We start from the raw sequence: 22815 nt of genomic DNA, 5'->3' as shown, positions 1-22815 counted from the left end.
GAGGTAATTCAAGGCAATTCCAATAGACTTGTGATGGAAAGAGACATCTGCATTCAAAAAGAGAACCATGGAGAGTGAATGTGGATGGAAACAGCAATTTCACCTTTTTTGGTTTGTTTATTTCTTCCTCGTGTTTTTTTTCTCCCTTTTGGTCTGATTTTTCTTGTACAACATGACAAATCTGGAAATATGTTTAAAAGAACTGTATGTATTTAACCTCTATCTGATTGCTTGCTGTCTTGGGGAGGAGTGGGGTCAGAAAGAAAAAAAGTTTAATAAAAATACATGTTGAAAACTATATATATACACATATACTATTGAAAATTTATAAAAATAATAAAATAAAAATCTCACTTTTTACTGGAAGCCTTTCCAAGTTCTCCCTAATTTTAACACCTCTCCTCTGAAATTGCTCTCAATTTATCATGTATAGATCTTATTTGGACATAACTGTTTATATGTTATCCCCCTCATTAGATTGTGAGATACTTGAGAGCAAAGATTTATTTTTTTATTTTGTTATTATTATTTTTTTTTGGAGGGGGGGAGTGTTTGCTTTTTGCCTTTCCTTTCTATGTCCAGCACTTACATAGTAGACACTAACTGCTAGGTGACTCAACTTCTCTAGATTGGCTCTTTTCTCTCCCTAGCTCTGTGAATAGTTTTAAAACATTGTTTTCTAAAGGAAATTATTGAATGTGTGTAAGGGTGGGGATGGTTGGTATGGGTTGAACTAGATGACCACTGAAATCTCTTCTACTTCTGAAATTTTGTGAGTCTTTAATTACAGGGAAAGGTATCTTATCATTTCCATACAGGAATGAGTCCAGTGTGATCTCTTCCTTCTCTGACTTCCTATAGTATATGCGATGGTTATCTAGTCACTTCAATCACGTCCAACTCTTCATGACTCCATTTAGGAGACAAACATACTGAAGTAGTTTGCTATTTCCTTCTCCAGCTCATTTTTACAGATGAGGAAACTGAGGCAAGCAGAGTTAAGTAGCTTACCCAAGGTCTCACAGGTAGGAAGTATCAGAGGCCAGTAGTATTCCCATCCTCCCATTTTATCAGACAAATATTTCCTAATAAGATTTTAAGTTATTTGAAGACAGGGGCCATGTTTTTTACATCTTCCACAGCAATTAATCAAATGCCCTGAATGTTTATTGAGAAATTCAATACATTTTTAAAAAAAGAAATCTGACATGAATTTGTACATACATGAATACCTCTAGAATTTCAATTATGATCTCAATTTTTACTATAAAAGTATCTATTTAGAGCTAGGAGGTCTAAAATCTTTTCTATGTCATACATCCTTGTGACTGTTGAAATCTATGGACCCTTTCTTGGATAAAAATTTTAAAATGTATAATGTAAATTATGTAGGATCACAAAAGAAATTAAATTAAAATGTATTACCAAATAGTTTAAAAACAACAAGATTGTGATCTTTAAGTTAAGAACTTAATGAAATAGAACTAAATTGTGGGATCTGGAGATCAGAATGTGGATTTACATACGACTTAGACATTCTAATGTGTGATTACTTTTTTAAATATTATTTTTCTCAAATGTAAAATTAGAAATAACTCCTAATAGCTATATCACAAGATTATTAGAATCAAATAAGATAATTTCTGAGAAGTATTTTTTAGGTTTTAAATACTATATGTTTTATGATTATTAGAGATAGGAAAGAAATATTCAAAAAGATTATTACTTGACTAAAGTCTCATATGTATTAAATAATAATACATTTTTAAAAAACAATAAAAAATGCCAGAATTTGAAGCTGGGTCGATAAGCTTCAAATCCAGCACCCTTTTCACAGTTCATACAGCCTCCCCAACCTGGGCTTACCATTTCATTTCAAGGAGTCTAAAAGGCCCTTTCTTAAACTTTTGAATCAGTTCAGAGATAAGAGCACACAACCATCCCTGCTCCAAGTATTTATGTTCTTACTTATCTGCCACTCTGTTAATATGACAGACTTCACAGAATGAGAAGAGACATTAAAATATATGTAGTCCAACAGCTCTTAACCCTAGTGTCCATGAACTTTGTTAAAAAAAAAAAATTTTTTTTTTGTATCACTATATTTCAATACAATTGTATTTTTCTTTGTCCTCCTAAGTAATTTATTTACTGCATTTAGAAATATCCTTCTGAGAAGAGATCCACGGACTTTTGACCAGATTGTCAATGGGGTCCATGGCACTAAAGGATTAAAAAGCTTCAATCAGGACAATCCCACCTTTTTTCTTTTCTTTTCTTTTCCTTTCCTTTTCTTTCTTTCTTTCTTTCTTTCTTTTTTTTAAAAGAAGACAATTGCAATTATTTATTTATGGAAACACAGCTAATAAGTGTGTGAGGCTGAATTTGAATTCAACTTCTCCTAACTCAAGGTCTGATGCTCTTATGCACCGAGCCATCTAGTTACCCTAAGTCCTTAATTTGTCAGAGGAGAAAAACAGAATCCTGAGGGCTGTTATGGCTTGATTTACTATAGATAAATAACTTACAAAGGATTGAGCTAAGGTTTGAATTTGGGGCTTCTGATTCTAAGTCCATTGCTCTTTTTTCTTTTGCCACTTGCTTAAAAATTGCTTTCTTTGGGACCTTAAAGCCTTTGTGTATTTACTCTGCTGCTCCATTTAGTCTGCATTTTCCCATGATAAGAACTGTCATTTTTGCCCTGTTACCTTCCTATGATGAAAACCATATTAGAGTGTGTGCTAGACCTGACGTCAGGAACACTTGATTTCAAATTCTGAACATTTAAATGACTATATGACTATGGACAAAACATTTCTTCTCTCTGGGCCTCAACTTCCTCCTCTGTAAAATGAGACAATTAGACTCAACAACCTCTGAGATCCTGCCTAGATCTAAATCCTGTGGTTCTCATGGTTCTCAGTCAAGAGTTCCACATTAAGTTCTCATGGCTGACTGATGAGGGTTCCCTATTCATTGGCAGCACCTGGTCCGTGGAGTACATGTGAGGGAAATCCCAAGATTAGAGAGAGAGCTGGTTCTGCTGTGGATACCTGAAAACGTTGATGGTTTTGGCTGAAAGAACCTCATCAGACACTTCTACTGCATCCTCGTCTTCAAAATACTCCCCATAAATATCAATGGCATTGTTCTGTTTAATGCAGTGCTCCATCACCTGGGACACAGAGAACAGCTTCCATCATTCTTTTCATTCTACTCAGGTTTTGAAGAACAAAGAGCCTAGAATGAAGGGGTACAACTGGAGGAGGGGATATTTTTTGGTCAGTAGGCCTAGAAACTATTCAGGATATTGTCTAGTGCACCATGGAGTTGGTGCTGCTGAGAAATGAGTAAAGGAGGGAGAAGGGGAAAAGAAGTAAGTCTGGTTTCTGAAGAGTGGCTCTGGAGTAATCATATAAAAATTAAGATGTCTTCTTCCTTCCTTCCTTCCTTCCTTCCTTCCTTCCTTCCTTCCTTCCTTCCTTCCTTCCTTCCTCCCTTCCTCCCTCCCTCCCTCCCTTCCTCCCTTCCTCCCTTCCTCCCTTCCTCCCTTCCTCCCTTCCTCCCTTCCTTCCTTCCTTCCTTCCTTCCTTCCTTCCTTCCTTCCTTCCTTCCTTCCTTCCTTCCTTCCTTCCTTCCTTCCTTCCTTCCTTCCTTCCTTCCTTCCTTCCTTCCTTCCTTCCTTCCTTTCTTCCTTCCTTCCTCCCTCCTTCCTTCCCTTCCTTTTCTCCTTCCTCCTTCCCTCCCTTATTTTCTTTTTTACATTCCTTTCCATCCTTTCTCATTTAAAGACTAAGTCTCACTATCTTACTCAGACTGTAAGGAGTTACAGCCAAATCCCATTGTTAATTGACACAAGAACTTTGGCCTATTTCCCTTTGCCACACCCTGGGCAATGGTTTGGGCAACCCAACTCTTTCCCCACATACTTCTTAGGTTCTCACCATATTGTTCTGAAATTAGTGAGGGCAAATGGTTAATCTCATTGTAACTCAGAACTTTGGAGTTCCAGAGATCCAACAGTCTGTCTCCCCAATAAATGGGATTATAGGTGTGTGCCAAAATGTGACTGACATATTTATTTTGTGCCTGTGAATATAATATATTTTTTCCAGTAGAATGTAAACTCCTTGAAGATAGGTATTGTATCACTTTTATATTTGTATGCCAGCTCCTAATATAGTGCCTAGCACACAGTAGAGACTTAAAAAATTAAATTTGTTGAATGATTGTGGATCCCTTAGGAAGAGTTCCTTTATGGCTTTTAGAATCATCTTTGAAGAACTGGAGCACTAACCATCAACATTTATTATGGAATTTCCTACTAATTCTGATCATCTCTTGGGATAGGTCTGGACAAAGAGTGGAGAATGGGACAGTATAGAGCAGAAAAAAATAACTTGTTGACTCACATAACCAAGCTGCAGGATGGCATTGATATAATTTTCATCCTTTTCCACTTTCTTCCGGAATCGGATTGTCTGTTCCAACTCTAGGGGGTTCACATCTTTGGGCCAGCCCCCTTCTAAGTGATTAATTCCTCGGGCCTCCATCTCAAATCTTTCTGTATTGACCTATAAAATGCAGGGCAGAAAGTAAACAAAACCAAAAACAAAACATTCAAGTTCAGTTTCACTTCACATTCATCAAAATGGCAAACATAACAAAAAAATTGAAGCAGTCAGTTTTGGAGAGATTGCTATAAACCAATTCATCTGTTCTAAGTACCAATTTGGAATTATGGGAGAAAAGTCACTAAACTGTTCATTCCCTTTGTCTCAGTGGTCCTTATGCTGGGAAAGCAGCTCAAGGAGGTCAGAGACAGAAAGATCCCATATATAACAATAATTATGTGGTAATATTGAGTTTCTTTGAGTAGTGAGGTAGGGAAATCAACTCTGGAGAAATAAAAAGATTGCTTTGCTACAGCAAGAGCTCATTTGAAAAACTATAGAATCAAAGAGGTACCCATTTATTAGAAAAAAAATTATGCTATATGCTATAGTGAAAAATTTTTATTATGGTGAATAGAATATTATTAAGTAATGAGAACCATGAGAAATTTTTAAAAATTAGACGACATGAAGTCATACAGAATGTGAAAAATAGGAACTACAATAATTTCATTACATCTTGATGAACTAATAATGCAGAAATCCCCTAACCACATGGTGGTCTAACATTTAAAAGTCCCCAGCTCCTGTGAATGGACATGTTAATACAGATGGCCTCATCCATTGCCATAACAATTACTTGCTGTCCTTAATTAAGAGACCCTGCTGTTTTGTCTGAAAAGATTGCTTTCACAATTATAAAAGCATTTGGTCTCTTTCGTTTCTTGCTCTTGAACAGGAAATGTTTTCTTTTTCAGATTATAAATCCTTCCACTTGCATTCTCAATTACAAACTATCTCCTTACCCACTCTCCCTTTCTCCTTTGACTGGTCTCCTTTCTCTACCACTCCTCCTCCTATGAAATTCTTTATTTTCCTATCCTAAGATGCTCTAGGATGCTACTTATTAGTTAGTACTCTGAGTGATTCTGTAATGTTAACAAAAATCAAATATTTATTATCGGCAAAGATAGATTACTTAATATACCAATAAGTCTCAGTTTGATCTCCTATTTTTGACCCACAATCACTGGACCTTGGTGATGGGCATTCCTCTTTCAGAAGATAAAGAGAATTCCCCCTAGAAGCAATGAAAGCAGAACCAGAAGAACAATATACATAATGTTGACAGTAATATCAATGAAAACATCAAAAGGCAGCTAACAATGCAATGAACATCCTTGGTCCTGAAGGAAAGAGGGTGTAATAAAGACCTATTAGCACCAAGGCAAATGTTGCATAGGTGATCTGAAGTGGTTACTTTACTGATTGGTTTTTCTCAGTGGCTTTCTTTGGCAGTGTGGTGTAGTAGATGGCGAACTTGCCTCAAAGTCAGAAGGACCTGAATTCAAGTCCTTCCTTTGACACATACTAGCTTTGTGACACTGAATAAATCACTTAACTTCCCAATACTCTAAGCAACTCAGATTATAAATTACAGAAAATTGATAATTTTCACTGATGGAGGGAATTTCTTCATCAGGTATTTATCCTTAACCAATGAAATCACAAGAATAGCCCCTGTCCCCAAACCTAAGGGAGTGTTCAATGTGTGAAACAATTCTCATGCATCTCTCGTGAGAGATATTCTGAGAAATTACATTATGTTTTATTTAAAGGGATCACTAAAAACATACAAAACAAATCCAAACACTGAGTTGACTCTACAAAAACACTATTAGGAGGTTCAAGGTTCCCTCTCCTCAAAGGTGTATGAGATGGGGGAATGACTTTTTGGTCCTGAAAAGGGTCTACATGACCATCATTATGGGAATGAGCACATGAGAAAACAAGAGGTATCTTGCTGCCTCTCCACTCTCTCCATCTACCTAAGTCTTGCTGACCATACCACCCCACACCTTCAAGTAGGCCCTGACTCATGACGGGGAAAGATGTTACCTCATGCTCTGACATGTCATAGGAACACTGAATTCCTCTGTCCACAGGATCGCGTATAATAAATTGTTCACTAAGTTCTGGATTGGGTGGTATGTCGATGCTCAGCTCTGCCTGTCGGTCGCTGAAATTGCATTGCTTCCCAAACTCACTGCGTCTCTTCACATAAACATACACAATCTCCATGGTTGTGACTACAGGTAACGGTACAACAATAAAAGAAAAGTTAGGACAGGGGAACCATTTAGGGGAAAAATAATGAGTTTCTTTGGGGCTTGTTGAATTTGAAATTGGGATATTGAAAAGAAAGTTTCAATTTCTTTTTAGGAAAAACTAACTTAGCCTGAATGAGATGGAACATTAAGATATTATTACTTTTACATCAGGTTTAAAACTTAAACGAGAGTGCTGACTTAGGATCGATTGCACTGACACAGGACTGCTCTGCATGGCATTCCCTCTTCAGAGAAGATGCTATGCTCTCTGGGCAAAGCAGAATTGAATTAGTTCAGAAAAAATGCAAGATGTGCAAAAGCTAGAAAAGCCACCCCAAATATTCATAGACACTATTTGTGTTTGACCTGTGGCAGAACATTCTGAGCTCATATTAGTCTGATCAGCCACAGTCAGACACACTGACTTAATTCTAACATATTGATGAAATTGTGGTCCCCTTTGAGAAGGAAGCAAAACAATCAACTGACCCCAGTAGGGGTTTTCTTGGCAAAGACACTGAAGTGGTTTTCCATGTCCTTCTCCAGATCATTTTGTGTGCATTCATGAGTGTGTGTGTGTACATGTGCATGTGTGTTTGTGTTCAATTGTTTCAGTGTACAACTCTTCTTGCCTCCATGTTGGGGTTTTCTGACAAGGATACTACATGAAAACTGAGATAAAACAGGTTTAAGTGACTTGCTCAAAGTCACACAGCTATGAAATATCTGAGGTCAGAGTTGAACCCAGGTTATTTTGACTCCAGACCTGCTTCTCTATCCAAGCAACTCAGCTATCCTTAATGTTAGTTCTGTTGATAATCTCCAATTATTGTTACAGACTTTTTGTACATAGTACTTTGTATGTTGTGTCCCACATTAGACTTATGAGCTCCTTCAGGACAAGGAGTGCCTTTTGCTTTTCTTTGTATCCCTAGCATTTAGGACAGTGCCTGGCACATAGTCGGCACTTCACATGTTTATTGATTGAATGAACAAATTGCTTAACTTTTTCTGGACTTTAGTGTAAACTGGAGAAAGAAATGACAAACCATTCCAGTCTCCTTTCCAGGAAAATCCCATCATGAAGAATTGGAGAAAGCTGAAAGAACTCAACAATGATAAAAAAGTTCACTCTAGCTTTAAATCCAGGATCCTATCGTTCTCATGACAACCCTGAAAGTTAAGTATTATTGTCATCACCATTTAACAGATGAATAAGCTGTGGTTCAGAGAATTTTATAATAATAATAATAGCTAACATTTAAATATCACTTTAACATCTGCAAAATATATTACATATATTTTCTAATTTGATCCAAGAAACATCCCTGTGAGGGAGGTGAGATTATTATCCTCATTTTACAGATGAGGAAACTGACCCTGACTTTCATAGTTAAGTAACTTGTCCAATGTCTGTAGTGGGATCCTAATCCAAATCTTCCTAACTCCATGTCTATTATCTCACTAATTTCCATAAATCTCTGGTTTTTCCTTAATGTCAAAATGATTTTCTTCTCTCATTTACCACATTGGCACCAATTCTTTAAAAACAAATAAAATAGGGGGCAGCTAGGTGGTGCAGTAAATACAACCCCAGTCCTGAATTCAGGAAGACCTGAGTTCAAATGTGATCTCAGACACTTAGCATTTCTTAGCTGTGTGACCCTGGGCAAGTCACTTAACCCCAATTTTGGAAGGAAGGAAGGAAGGAAGGAAGGAAGGAAGGAAGGAAGGAAGGAAGGAAGGAAGGAAGGAAGGAAGGAAGGAAGGAAGGAAGGAAGGAGGGAGGGAGGGAGGGAGGGAAGGAGGGAAGGAGGGAGGGAGGGAGGGAGAGAAGGAAAGAGGGAAGGAGGGAGGGAAGAAGGAAGGAAGAAAATGCCCCAGCAATATGGCACACATTCTCTGTCCTATAGGAGCTGAGGACTACTGGTTGCTAGTCATTATAGAAGAAACATGTGTGTTTACAAGGCTCTCCTTTTAAGACAATTTTTCTGAGTCAACACTTCTATGGATTTCACAAAACTTAATAGAAGTTACCCTTCAGTACAAAAATTTCTTTTGCAGAGATACTATTTTAAAAGATTCAGTTTCATAACTTAAAGCTCCCTAGGCCAATGGCTGACAACAGCCACACTGTGCCCTCTTTCAGAACAAAGACAGGCAACATTTAAAATCTAGGCATGACAGAGCCCAGACAGTCAAAGTTAAAAGCTAGCTTGCCTGCATTCATGAGCCCCAATCAGCCCCATTCTCCCAAATTTGCTGGTCAACCTTGTAAATGGGGAGGTCAGCCTCTCTTTTATTTCTCTGAAGTAAATACCTACCGGAGAGATTCCTAACTTGTGGACACAATGCGTAGAGCTAGGGCCTAAAAGAATGGTAGAGATACTTTCCCTTCCTTGGAGGACTTAACATCCTAAGTCAGATAATACTGAGGGGAAAAAAAAATCTATCAAGCTTGAGTTTTCCTACTACTTGTTTAACCATCCCATAGTCTCCTTTCCCCTCTTTTTTCCTTTCTCTCTCATTCTTTTTAATAAATTCTTCCCTCATTCCCCACATTAGACTGTAAATTCTTTGAGAATAAACCTCAAAGAGTTTACAATCTAACATGGGGAAGGAGGAAGAAATATACACTAATAACTATAAACAAGGGAAAGTGAAAATAACAAAACCACAGATATTCATCAAAAATCTACTATGTGCTTGGCAGCTACGAGATACAATGTATTAGCCAGCCTCACACATTTACTAGTTGTGTGATCCTTACCTTTTTTTGCCTGTTTCCTCATCTATAAATAAAGATATTAACACCTACTTCCCAGGATTGTTGTTATTATCACTCAAATGAGAGAATAATTGTAAAGTGCTTAGTACAGTGCTTGGCTCAGTGCTTAATAAATGATAGCTTTTATATTATTGTTATTGTGCTGAGTACTGTGTTACAGACATAAAAACAAGGTGTATATCCTTCCATATAATTGCCTTCAAAGAACTTCTATTCTGCAGAAGCAGCAGTAGATGTATAAATATTAATGTAATATGTACAAGATAAATACAATAGAGGATAATGGGGAAGGGAGACCGGAGTGTAGCTTGCAGCTGGGTGGATTAGGGAAGACTCCCTGTAGGAGAAGCAATTGAGCTGAGCGAGCTCCAAAGGAAGCTAAAGATTCTGGGAGACATAGGTCAAGGAGGTTAGTGCAAAGGGGAAACAAACACAAAGGAGAGGTTTGGGCAAAGGACCATGAGTCATCTGTAGAAAGAAAGATTAACTTCCATGGGAAAGGGGAGAGGTCTGAGAAGTTGTAAAGGAGCAAGGAAAAGAGTAGCATCTGAGTTGAATCTTGAAGAGATTTTAACAAAGGAAAATGAAGGGGAAAAAAGAGTTTTTACACACTGTGCGTCACTCTGAGCAAAAGCATGGAGATGGAAATGTGCAGGATGAAAATAGGGAGTCCAGAGCAGTCAGAATTTGTTAGGAATGCAAAGTATGAGAAGAAAAAGTAGCCTAAGATAAGATTTGACAGGTCGATGGAGCCATATTGTAGAAGGTTTTGAATGCCAGGATCAGAAAGCACTGAAAGGCAACAGAGAATCACTGAAGGTGCTTTAAGGAGATTGTTTAAAATATTGGCTTGAATTAGGGATTAGAGAGGGGATAGTCTGGACACAAAGATATCGCTTAGGAGGCTCATCCGCCCCTCAGACCAGGCTGTTACTATATCAGAGCAAAATTTCCTTCAGTGGCAAAGATACCACCAAATTTTACCTGGAAAAGTCAGCCTCTTTGATCGAAACTGGTGCTGGAGAGATCGGGAATGTGGAGGGGGAAAATGTGAATGGGGGTGATGAGAAAGTGATTATATCTGTTCCATGTCAGGTGAAGATGGAAGGGGAAATACCTCCAGGATCAAAAAGGAAGTTTTCCGTTTGGCATTTGAAACCTCACAACCCTGGCCTCCCTTTGGATACTCCGTCTCCAATCTTTTTAGATCCTCCATTATCTCGGTCTTTACACTGGCTGTCCCTCAAAGACAGACGGCTTTACTTATTCCCTCCGCTTCCTAAAATCAATTCCAGGCTCCCTTTGGGGGAATCCCACCTTCTACAATGCTCCTTTCCCGTTCCCCACTTCCTAGTTGCTTATAAGAACCTTCTACTGTAAGATACCTCTACAGCTATGCGATATGTACCTTAACGGGTCCCTTATAAATTTCCATGTGTCTTTCAAAGGATGTAGGCTGCTTGAGGGAGATAAAAAGGACAATGTTTGCCCAGAAACAGAAAAGAAAGGAGTCTGATTTAGGGGAACTGGCAGAAAGGAGAGGGCGAGGAGCCGAGATGCTTAAATCTTGAGCTAATCTCTCAAGGGTGAGGTGTCTCAGACAGCCTTTACAATTCCTCTCGTCCCTCTTCCATACGGAATTTATTGCAACGCTCTTAATTTATTATAATGATTGGGACTCTCAAATACTGACCTTCTCGGTCTCCCTTCCTTTTCACCCCCACCGCCCTTCCCTTACCCTCTCTCTGCTCCTCCCGCCGGTGGGGACTAGACGGTCCGGGGTCCTAAGGGCTTCTCAAACGGCTGCAAGTTGCAAAGTTTACACGTTGCCTAGCAACCCTGGCCGGGGCCAGCAGAAAGAAAGAGGAGTCCTAGAGGCCACGTGACGGCCCCCCAAGTTGCTTGGTGGGGAGGCTGGGTTGATCCGTAGTCATCCGGTCAACAAGTATGCATTTATCCAAGCACCTACTCTGTGCCAAATACTGCTTAGCCCTGAGGGTTATCAAGAAAAATAAAACAAAAACAAACCTCAAAGTGGGGGTTGGGGGAGAATGTTGAAAGGAGTAGAATGTTGGGGAGTTTTTTGATTTAACAGAGCTCTTGGAATAGCATCTTTGGTTAACAGAGATTAGCAAGCAAGACCATAGATTTAAAGCTAGAGACTTTTGAATCCATGTAGTCAACTTCTCATTTTACAGAAGCTAGAAATGAAGTAACTTGCCCAAAATGAGAGAAGCAGTGCCTGCAGCGGGAATCGAAACCTCCCAGTTTAGTGCTTTATCTCCATGATGCATTTTCTTTCAAATATTTGTTGAGGGTCTAATATTTTCCATAAGACTTTAAAGTTTGCAAAGCACTTCACCTGCATTGTTATTTGAATCTTTCAAAGTAAGTAATATGAATATCATTATACTCATTTTACAAACAAGAAGACAGGCAGGTTACTGGATTTGTCCAAGGTCAGACCATTACCAAGTATCAGAGGCAGGACTAGAACCAATTCCTCCTGATTTCCAATGTGACAAATGATTCATATTATCTCTCACCAAGGGGTTATTCACAATGTGAAGATGTAAAACTTGGAACCAGATAATTTGGGTTAAAAATTTGTTCTGATACTTCATTTCGATTCCTTGAAGCCTCAGGTTCTTCATCTATATGAAATAGTTAAGACAAAATGAACTCTTAAGTGTCTTTCAGCTCTGAATTCTGAGATATCCATAGATATGATGAGCTCCTTTGCTTAAGGAATTTAAAGTCTAGTTGGGTAAGTGGGTGTAAATCTAAGGAGCATAAGGGAAAGAATCTGGAACTCGAAAGTTAAAAAAAAAAATGTTTTAAATGTAACTGGGGAAAAATATTAAATAAATATATTTTAAAAAGTAAATCTAAAGAGCAGTCCAAAGCAGCTTTTGAGAGAATCCTATAGGCTCATTGGTCAGGGAAAGAGTAAAAGATCTTTGAAGTTGACTTTGAAGGATAGAACTTGGGGCAGGGAAATGGAGTAAGATGTTTGATTAAAAGAAGATAGGAATGGAGAAAACATGTTTCCTGGACAAAAATAAGAAGTTAGCACAGTGCTTGACATACTTTTGTTGTTGTTTAGTTATTTTTCAGTTATGTCTGACTCTTCATGACCCCATTAGGAGTTTTCTTGGAAAAGATACTGGAGTGGTTTGTCATTTCTTTCTCCCTCTTACTTTACATAGATGAGGAAACTGAGGCAAACAGGATTAAGTGACTTGTCCAGGGTCACTCAGTGCCTGAGGCCAGAAATAGAAAGATAAAGTCTTCCTGATTCCTGGCTTACTGCTCTATCCACTTTACCACCTAGGAGAATGAAAAAGTATCCATTCTATAACTGAAATGACTAGGTTGAACTAGGATATTCTAGCAATAGAATATTTATTTTGAATGTACTGAATCATTTACATGTCTTCATTTAGAATGTAAACTCCTTGAGAGAAGGAACAAATTTTTTTTCTGGTCTTTTTGTTCTATGATTAAGCCTTTAATAAATACTTATTAGCTGGTTGGCTGACTGATTTAAAAGACCTCAAGTTTTAATAATTTTGCAATTGGATTGCCATGATTTCTAATGCCTTTCTCTCATCTTAGAGTCCTTGAGGTTAAATGTTACTGATCTTGTGATTCAACACCACAAATCTATTTCTGACACATTTTTCTTTCCTATTAGATAAATACTCTGTTCCTAAATTGAAACTTTATTGCCAGTAATCTTGCTTTGTAATTTTGAGGTATTAGCTTAAAATTTTCTAGAAGTCCTTTGGAAAGCTCTATGAATCCTACTCTTCGCTTTTAATTTGAGATTCTGGGCTGGATAAGGAAAATCTTTGGTCAAAAATATTCCAAGTAATTGATTGAATAATTAATATATAACTTCTAGTGCATCCAGGGCAGCTAGGTAGAGTAGTGGATAGATTTTCAAGAATCCATGAGTTTAGATTTGACTCCAGAAACTTACAAGTTCTAAGACTCTGAGCAAGTCACTTAACTCTCTCAGTTTCCAGACCAGTAAAATGAATTGGAGAAGAAATGGCAAACCACTCCACTCTTGTTGCCAAGAAAACAACCAAATCAGGTCACAAAGAATTGGACACAATTCAAAAACATAACACATCAAATCCCATAAAATACAATGTGGAGTAATTTATTTTCACCAGTGGAAAGAGTGCATCACACTTGGACTCTGAGTATTCTGAGACTTTTTACCAGTCCTTTGGTCAAGCCTTTGTCACTTAACTCCTCCCTGTAGAAGCTGTGTGGTATACTGGAGAGTAGGACTGAATTTGCATTCAAGAGAATCCTGGAATTGAATGCCAGCTCTGACACTTATTTAGCTCAAATTCTATAGGCAATGATTGAATTTCTCTCAGATTTAGTTTTTTCATCTGCAGGATTGTTGTAATCAAATGAGGTACTTTATAAAAACTTTAAGTGCTACATAAATGTCATCTATTATCATCTGTTTTACAAAGTTGCTGTGAGAAAAGTGTTTGGTTTTTTAAAATAGTATTTTTTTTCATTTATATGTAAAAATTTTTAACATTCACTTTTACAAAATTTTGAAGTCCAATTTTTCTTCCTCCCTTCTTTCCTTTCTCTCTAAAATAAGAAATTTGATGTTTTATATATATGAAACTATATAAAACATATCTCCATATTAGTCACAATTGTGAAAAAAATGAAAATATAATATTCTTTGATTTGTATTCAGAGTCCATTCGTTCTTTATTTGCATTTTTTGCAATGAGTCCTTTGAATCTTAGATCACTGTATTGCTGAAAAGAGTTAAGTAATTCATGTATGATCATCATACAACACAAGTTACAGTGTACAATGTTTTTTGGTTCTGCTCATTTCATATTGCTTCAGTTCATACAAATCTTTTCAGGTTTTTCTGAAATCTATTTGCTTTACATTTACATTTTACATGTAAAACATTGTTTTACATTGAATTATAATGGTATTTCATTATATTATGTACCACAACTTGTTCAGCCATTCTCCAATGGATGGGAATCTCCTAAATTTCCAATTTTTTCACCACTACAAAAAGAGTTGCTATAAATATTTTTGTATATGAAGATCCTTTCCCCTTTTGGGGGGATTTCTACTATAGACCTAGTAGTGATATTACTAGATCAAAGGTTATACACAGTTTGGTTGTCCTTTGGGCATAGTTCCAATGGTTCAGAATGGTTGGAGCCATTCACAACTCCACCAACAGTGCATTAGTGTTCCACTTTTCCCACATACCATTCAATATGCATAATTTTCCTGTTTTCTCATATTAGCCAACTTGATATGTATGAGATGGCACCTCAGAATCAAAATAACTCTGATTTTTCTAATCAAAAGTGATTCAACTATTTCTAGCCATATGAAAAGATGCTCCAAATCATTATTAATCAGAGAAATTCAAATTAAGACAACTCTGAGATACCACTACACACCTGTCAGATTGGCTAGAATGACAGGGAAAGATAATGTGGAATGTTGGAGAGGATGTGGGAAAACTGGGACACTAATACATTGTTGGTGGAATTGTGAATGCATCCAACCATTCTGGAGAGCAATTTGGAACTATGCTCAAAAAGTTATCAAACTGATTATACACTTTGATCCAGCAAAGAGATCTCCCAAAGAGATCTTAAAGAAGAGAAAGGGACCTGTATGTGCAAGAATGTTTGTGGCAGCTCTCTTTGTAGTGGCTAGAAACTGGAAGATGAATGGATGTCCATCAATTGGAGAATGGCTGAATAAGTTGTGGTATATGAATGTTATGGAACATTATTGTTCTGTAAGAAATGACCAGCAGGATGATTTCAGACAGGCCTGGAGAGACTTACTGATGCTATGTGAAATGAGCAGAACCAAAAGATCATTATATACTTCAACAACAACAATTGATGATCAATGCTGACTGACATGACTCTCTTCAACAATGAGAGGATCCAAATCTGTTACAATTGATCAGTAATGAACAGAATCAGCTACACCCAGAAAGAGAGAACACTAGGAAATGAATAAGAGCCACAACACAGCATTTCCACTCTTTCTGTTATTGTTTTTTTGCATTTGTGTTTTTTCTTCTCAGGTTATTTTTACTTTCTTTCTAAATCCAATTTTTCTTGTGCAATAAGACAACTGTATAAATATATGTACATATATTGTATTTAACATATACTTTAACATATTTAACATGTATTGGTCCATGGGCCATCTAGGGGAGGGGGTGGGGGGAAAGAGGGGAAAAGTTGGATCAGAAGATTTTGCAAGGGTCAATGCTGAAAAATTACCCATGCATATATCTTATAAATAAAATGCTATAATTAAAAAAAGAAGAAAAAAAAAGTGATTCAGAGGACTTCTTCATATGACTATACATAGCTTTGATTTCTTCATCTGAAAACTACCTGTTCATCTTTTTTTTTTTTTTTTTTTTTTGACTATATATCAAGGGGGGAAAGGCTCATCTTCTTACAAATTTGACTCAGTTCTCTATATATTTGAGTAATGAGGCTCTTATCAGAGACATCATAAAGATCGTTTCCCAGCTTTCTGCTTTCCTTTTAATCTTGGCTGCATTAATTTTATTTGGGCAAAATCTTTTAAAATTTGATATAATCAAAATTATCTATTTTAAATTTCATAATTCCCTGTATCTCTCTTTTGGTCAAAAATCCTTCCCTGAGACAATCTGAAACTCAAAGTTTAAAAAACAAATGTTAAAAATTGATTTACATGTAAATGGGGAAAAATAAAAAGTTAAAAAAAATTTTTTTTAATTCTTCCCTGAGGAAGGTATTTTAAAAAGCATCATCTGGGTCACTATTAAGCAATAGGGAGCCATTGAAAGTAAAAGAAATTATACCCTTCCTCAACCCAAACATGAATAGTTCTTCACCTTCTACACATTTATTGTATTTGCCCTTCTCCTCTGTGGAGGATACATTACACACATTCACACATCTTATAAGGCCATTTTTAGTTACATCCAACTCTTTGTAGGGTTTTGTTATTAAAGATATGCAGTGTCTCAGACACTTAACACTTCCTACCTGTGTGACCCTGGGCAAGTCACTTAACCCCAGCCTCAAAAAAATAAAAAATAAAAATAAAAAAATAAAGATATGCAGTGGTTTGCCATTTCCTTCTCTAGCTCATTTTACAGATGAGAACACTGAGGCAAACAGGATTAAATGACTTGCCCAGGATCACACAGTATCTGGTTAAGGACAGATTTGAACTCACAGAGTATTCCCAATTCCATACCTGGAACTCTGTCTATTGCAGCATGAGCATAGAAAGTACTTAATAAATCATTAAATTGAAATGAATTGAACTAAATTTCTTAGATCCATAAAAAATTACGATCTCATTAGCTCCAAAGCAAAATCCAATGGGACTACTGTTGCCCCATCTTAACCACTTTCCTACCATTTTCCCTGAGCCATGGATGCCAACAAAAGTTGGATGTGAGAGAAATTAACTGAGGACTGTGATAATTAGAACCATTGCATTGTGTAACCAGATAACTACCAAATTCAGATAAAGCTTATAAGTTAAGAAAAACACTCCTGCCAAAATAGGCTTTTGTTCTGATTTTAGTTACAAATTGCTTTCCCTCACTCCCTTCTCTAAAGGTGAGTACACAAGACCATCCAGCACAAAGATGACATCATAACTCTCATGTCCAGATTGGCAACAGACCCACTTCCCAACCTCTGCCCTTTTCATATTGGCTCCAACCTGGTTATACAATGCAACAGAGGGAATATAGAGTCTCTACTGGGTGTTGGGCTATTCCACAATCAACTGTTTACAGTAGAAAGGTTAGTAAAATTTTTCCAATGATCATAACTTGAAAAGGAAGAGCCTCTGATTATTTAGTCTTGCTCAAGCCAGGCTTTAGACCACTTGGTCAGACTCATGCAATGACTAGGAATCCAACACATCCCTCAAAGTTTTCTCATATACCTGCTATAGTACCACTCCCATTTCCCTCTCAATTTAGATAATCTCTGCTTCCAAATTAATGGGTACAGACCTCAATTTCATATACCTTTCTCATAGCAAGTGAAGATACCTATAAATCAAGCATAATAGTATTTCTCAGGAGTCAATTCTTCATAGGGGGATCCTATAGGATTAATAGAAGGGACAAGCTATCAAAACTTGACCTTAAGGTCTCAGTCCTTGTCAGAGTTGCAACCTATTCATGAAGGACACTAATATCTATGAAATCTAGAAGGTTGTAATTTTTAATTTATCATTTCTATTAATTATAGACACCTCCTGTGACATCTTATTAAAGAAGTTATCTTGTGTTATTGATTCATAATAGGCCATGCTGAATGAAAGTTAATTTATGATCCTGTTTGATTCCTTCAGTAGCTTAATGCTACTGAAGAGCCAGTAACAGCTTTTCAAAAGTAATATAGTGGGACTTCTAGATGGTGTAGTGGCTAAAACACTAACCCTGGAGTGCTAGTCTGATCTCAGACACTTACTAGCTGTGTGATCTTGGGCAAGTCACTTAACCCTGATTGTCTCCCCCCAAAAAATAAATAAATAAATAACAAGTGGCTAGTTTAGAGGATTTGCAACTCCAGTAGTCTAACATTATTTTGCTCTGACCCACTCTACTAGATGTCTGCCAAAGGCTCTACTTAGGAGTATTTTTTAAATGGACAGAAACCTTCAAAAATTTGGGTTCCATTGGATTAGAAGGGTCCAGAGAAAGAGAGATGGCTGGACAACCCATTTTAGGTCTTTTTTTTTCCCCAATTTTTTTTCTCAATAGTATTTTATTTTCCCCAAATACAAAATAAAGAGAGTTTTCAACATTAATTTTCATAAAACTTTGGGTTCTAAATTTAACTTTTTCCCTCCCTCACCTCCTCCCTCTTCAAGAGGGTAAGCAATCTGATATAGATTAAATATGTGTAATTCTTTTAAACATATTTCTATATTTGTCATGTTATACAAGAAAATCAAAAAAAAAAGGGGAAAAAAACACAAGAAAGAAAAAATAAACGAAAAAGTGAAAATACTATGCTTCAATCCACAAGCTCTGTAGTTCTCTCTCTTTATGCAGATGGCTGTTTCCATTTCAAGTTTATTGGAATTGCCTTAAATTACAACATTGTTGAGAAGAACTAAGTCCATCATAGTAAATTATCGCATATTCTTGTTGTTTCTATGTACAATGTTCACCTGGTTCTGCTTACTTTACTCAGCATCAGTTCATGTAAGTGTTTCAAGGCTTCTCTGAAATACATCTGCTTATCATTTTTTATAGAACAATACTATTTCATTTTATTCATATAACATAATTTATTCAGCCATTCTCCAACTGATGGACATCCACTCAATTTCTAGTTCCTTGCCACTGGAAAAAAGGGCTGTTAAAAATGTTTTTGCACATGTGGGTCCTTTCCTCTTTTTTATTATCTCTTTGGGATACAGACCCAATCCACTTTAGGTCTTTAGAGCCATATACTGTTCTAGGCCCCCACTCAAAAAAGATAGATTTGAAGATGACTTGGTAAAGGATGGAAGGGTGGTCATCAGAATATCAATGTAGGGGATGTGGGTTCTCTAGTGCCTTAGAAATCCAGTAAACATCTGAGCTTTTTTTTTTAAGATTATGTGAAAGTGAGTATTAGTAGCTTATTCCAGGCTTTGGATTCATCTGGGTTCTTCCCATCCACAATAATTCCCTACCTCCAACATTTGATTGAATTGGCTGAATCATGTGTTTTCTTAGAGTTGAAGCCCCTCAAATAGACTAGAGCTTCTTAAATCTTTTCCATTTGTGACTGTTTTTGCCTATGAGATTTTCCCCTGACCTTGGGCATATAGGAATATAAATAGATGTACAAATCAAACATTTACTGATAATAAATCACAATTTTGTGACCCCTACATTCAGTTATATGACACCATATACATGACCCTAGTTTAAGAAGTTTTGATATAGATCACTATCATTGTAGTGGTTTAATGATAATAGTTTATATTTATATAGTACTTTTCTTACAAGATGAGGTGCAAACAACTTTAGTTATGTAGGATTCCTTACCATGGGTACGGTACTTGTTGATAAAGATTTTACCAAATTTATTATGTATGAACAAGTCTTAGAATTTGAGGTAAAGTTCCCAAAGGGGAAATAAAATGTGGAACATTTAGTAGATAATAAAGATTTTTCCAGGATATTTTCACATATTCAATTATAAAATAAATATAGTTTTGATAGCATATGTACTTTCTATGGTTTTATGGTACCCAAATTAGTCTGTTGTAGCCTTTGTATGTTTTGTCTCTGTTCTCCATTCACAATATCCAGAGTAGAATATGACTACTTTTTCTAGATTAATATCTAGCTAGTTGTCTTAAAAAATTTCATTCCCATTAGGATCCAAATTCTTTGAGAGCAAGGAATGGTTTATTTTATTTTTATATTTGTATCTCTTGTACCCAGAACAGTGCCTTGGACATGTGTTTAATAAATGCTTACTGAATTAAAAAAGAAAGAAAGATATAGACCACTATCCAACATAGGACCTCAGCCACGTTAGCTTCATCCAACCTGGTCAACTGTATGTTGACCACAGAGTGATGGATATCAATTCCCTCAAGAAGAGAAGGCAATTTTAGGTTTCTGCCCACCTGAATGTGGCAATATGAACTAGAATTCATGTAGTCCTGGGAAAGAATAGTGAAGGTATACTAGATTCCTTGATTGTAAACTGCTCTTGACTAATATCAGATACAGAAGAGAGGAAAAAAAAACACAAAACCCTGACAAGCTCGTGGTAATCCTATACCAGACACCCTAATCTAGGCTACTTGGTCTGCCATATTGATGAAGACTGGTATGGCTCCACTGAAGGACAAGATGATTGTATTCAGTCTATTCTCATCAGGCACCATCTTCCTAACTTGCGGGTTACAGAGGGGTTGTAAGGGAAGTGGGTATAGCAGAGTATTCTGGTATTTATCATCTCCTTCACTAAAGAGGATACATCTTTCATCTACCTAGGAATCTGATCCAGTTTCATGTTAACTACATAGGATAGCTCAATCAACTCCAACCTCTAAGCAGTTGGACTTCGAAGAGTACACAGAATACTTCCATTTACTACAAAAAAGTAGTTATCATTTATGAGCAGCTTGTTCCTGACATTACAGGATGCCACATGGTATCACATATAATTAAGATAACTCAGGGGGACCTACTGAAAATGAGACCTGAAATGAAAAGCATTTGGTAAATCTTAGATTTCCTGCTGAAATCCAGATGCAGGACTAGCTGTTATCTTAGGCTCTAATTAACTAAAAGTAGATTTTAGCTTACTGTTTTGCTGGGGTCTACACTCATTTCTAGTTACTCATTTCTAGCCATTTGAAATTACTTCTTTGATTTTGTATGTCAATAGATTGAAGATAGTGATAAATCGAGTAGATAGGTTATGCAGTGAAGAAAATGCTGGGATTGGAGTCAGAAAGACTTCTTGAGTTAAAATCTGACTTCAGATACTAGCTGTATGACCTTGGACAGGTTACTTAGTCCTGGTGACCTTATTTTCTTTATCTGTTAAATGAGCTAGAGTAAGAAATGGCAAACTACTCCAGTGTCTTTGCCAGGAAAACCCCAAATGGAGTCACAAAGAAATGAATACAAGTAAAAAACAAGTAAACAACAGTGATACATCAGTATTTGAGAGACCTCCCTGGAACTCCCCACCAATTTAAAAACCATGCTGAGTAATTTATACAGCAGGAAAGCTTATAGTATTCTTCATAATGTGTTTTTTGATCTCTTCTTTTCTCACCTCACCACCACTCTAGGGAGTAGTGATTCCTCTCTCATTTTGCTTAGAATTCTTATGTGCATATACATGAGTAAATACACACATATGTATATATACATATGTAGACATTTCTATAAAGCTATGAAATAAAATAGAATATACCTTATCTCCTTGACTAGGCTGAACAATTTTTTGATGGTAATGAAGAAGGGGGCAACTAGGTAGCACAGTGAATAGAGCACCAGCCCTGAAGTCAGGAAGACCTGAGTTCAAATGTGATCTCAGACACTTAACATTTCCTAGATGTGTGACCCTGGGCAAGTCACTTAACCCCAATTGCCACAACAACAACAACAAAAAAATGGTAATGAAGAAGTCTCAAGTCCATCCAGGTACCAAGTAATGGGAGAGCAGTTCACAATGTGAAGAATTCACAGGAGACATTTATCAGTGACAAAGGATACCCTTTATAATCTTGAAATGAAACAGTCACAGGTTAAATCAATAATGTGTGAAGATGGTAAAATTGGAGGGAAGAGAGTGAGAGAAGTAAGGTTGATCTAAGTAGTTTGGAAGGAGTTAGGATAGAGTTAGGGAGGGGACAGGGAAGAAATTAATCAAGAACAAACTTGAGTGCATGAGAAAGTTGACTTTGTCTTAGGTATGCTAATCAAGATTGTCTTAGGAATTAGCTTACCTTTTTGTGTGACAATAAGAACAAGATGAGTGATTAAAGTTCTGACTGTAGAGACAGAATAGATAGATTAAAGCTCCTATTCCACATCATTAAGGGGAAGGTTTTAAGTATTTTCCATAATCATTGTACTTTTATAATACTGGTCTCCTAGCATCCCAACCTGGAAAGCATTGTGATGGAGAGGTCAGGCTCTAGAACAAAGAATGGATTCTGGTCCAGAATTCATCAGTTCATTGATATCTTTTGAATTTGGCTTTAAAGGTTCTAGGAAGACAAGATCAGGAGATCACTTTTTTGTTTAAATTAATTTTTTCAAGAAAAAAATCTAATTTTTCTTCCTCCCCTCAAATAAGAAAAGTTCTCTCTTCCTACCCCCATTCCAAACATGTATAGTTAAATTAAAATAATTTCCTACATTGGCCATATCCAAAGGACAGGAGACCACTCAGTCACTTTTGTCTATGAAGAGGCCAGGGTTGATCAGTGGTCCCATTCTGGATGTATGCCAGCTGGTCCCCTCACTTCTAACTCACTTTGAGTTTCAACTAAAATTCAACCTTCTGTTAGAAGTTTGTCTCAATTATGATTAATGCCAGTGCTTTCTCTCTGAGATTATCTCTGTGTGGTACGGAAATGGTGAGGGGTCACCATTTAATAAAAAAGCTGGAGAGAGCTCTAGAGAAAAGCAAAGTTTATTGTACATTCTCGCGAGAAGGGCGTCCCAATCCTCGAGTAGACTATCGAAGAGAGGAAGCGCCTC

At 36.8% G+C, this 22815-nt stretch overlaps 1 protein-coding gene across 2 annotated transcripts in view; it reads right to left on the bottom strand.

The window, feature by feature from the left end:
- Positions 1–22217, bottom strand: part of DNAI2 (dynein axonemal intermediate chain 2) — an 81307-nt gene extending 59090 nt beyond the window's left edge. The window contains exons 1-4 of one of the 2 annotated variants that reach the window (XM_074260678.1): positions 22056–22217; positions 6513–6703; positions 4413–4574; positions 3054–3175 (exon numbers count right to left, since the gene is read on the bottom strand). In XM_074260678.1, coding sequence (XP_074116779.1) covers positions 3054–3175; positions 4413–4574; positions 6513–6695 — 467 coding nt within the window. In that variant the 5' untranslated portion in view covers positions 6696–6703; positions 22056–22217. Of the gene's footprint in view, positions 1–3053; positions 3176–4412; positions 4575–6512; positions 6704–11250; positions 11355–22055 lie in introns of those variants that run through there. The other variant, XM_074260677.1, reaches the window with a different exon arrangement.
- Positions 22218–22815: the final 598 nt, after the last annotated feature.

This window comes from Sminthopsis crassicaudata, chromosome 4 (assembly GCF_048593235.1).
Source record: "Sminthopsis crassicaudata isolate SCR6 chromosome 4, ASM4859323v1, whole genome shotgun sequence".
Taxonomy (NCBI): Eukaryota; Metazoa; Chordata; class Mammalia; order Dasyuromorphia; family Dasyuridae; genus Sminthopsis; species Sminthopsis crassicaudata.
The sequence above is the reverse complement of the archived record's forward strand: the minus strand, read 5'-3'. Positions and strand labels throughout refer to the sequence as shown.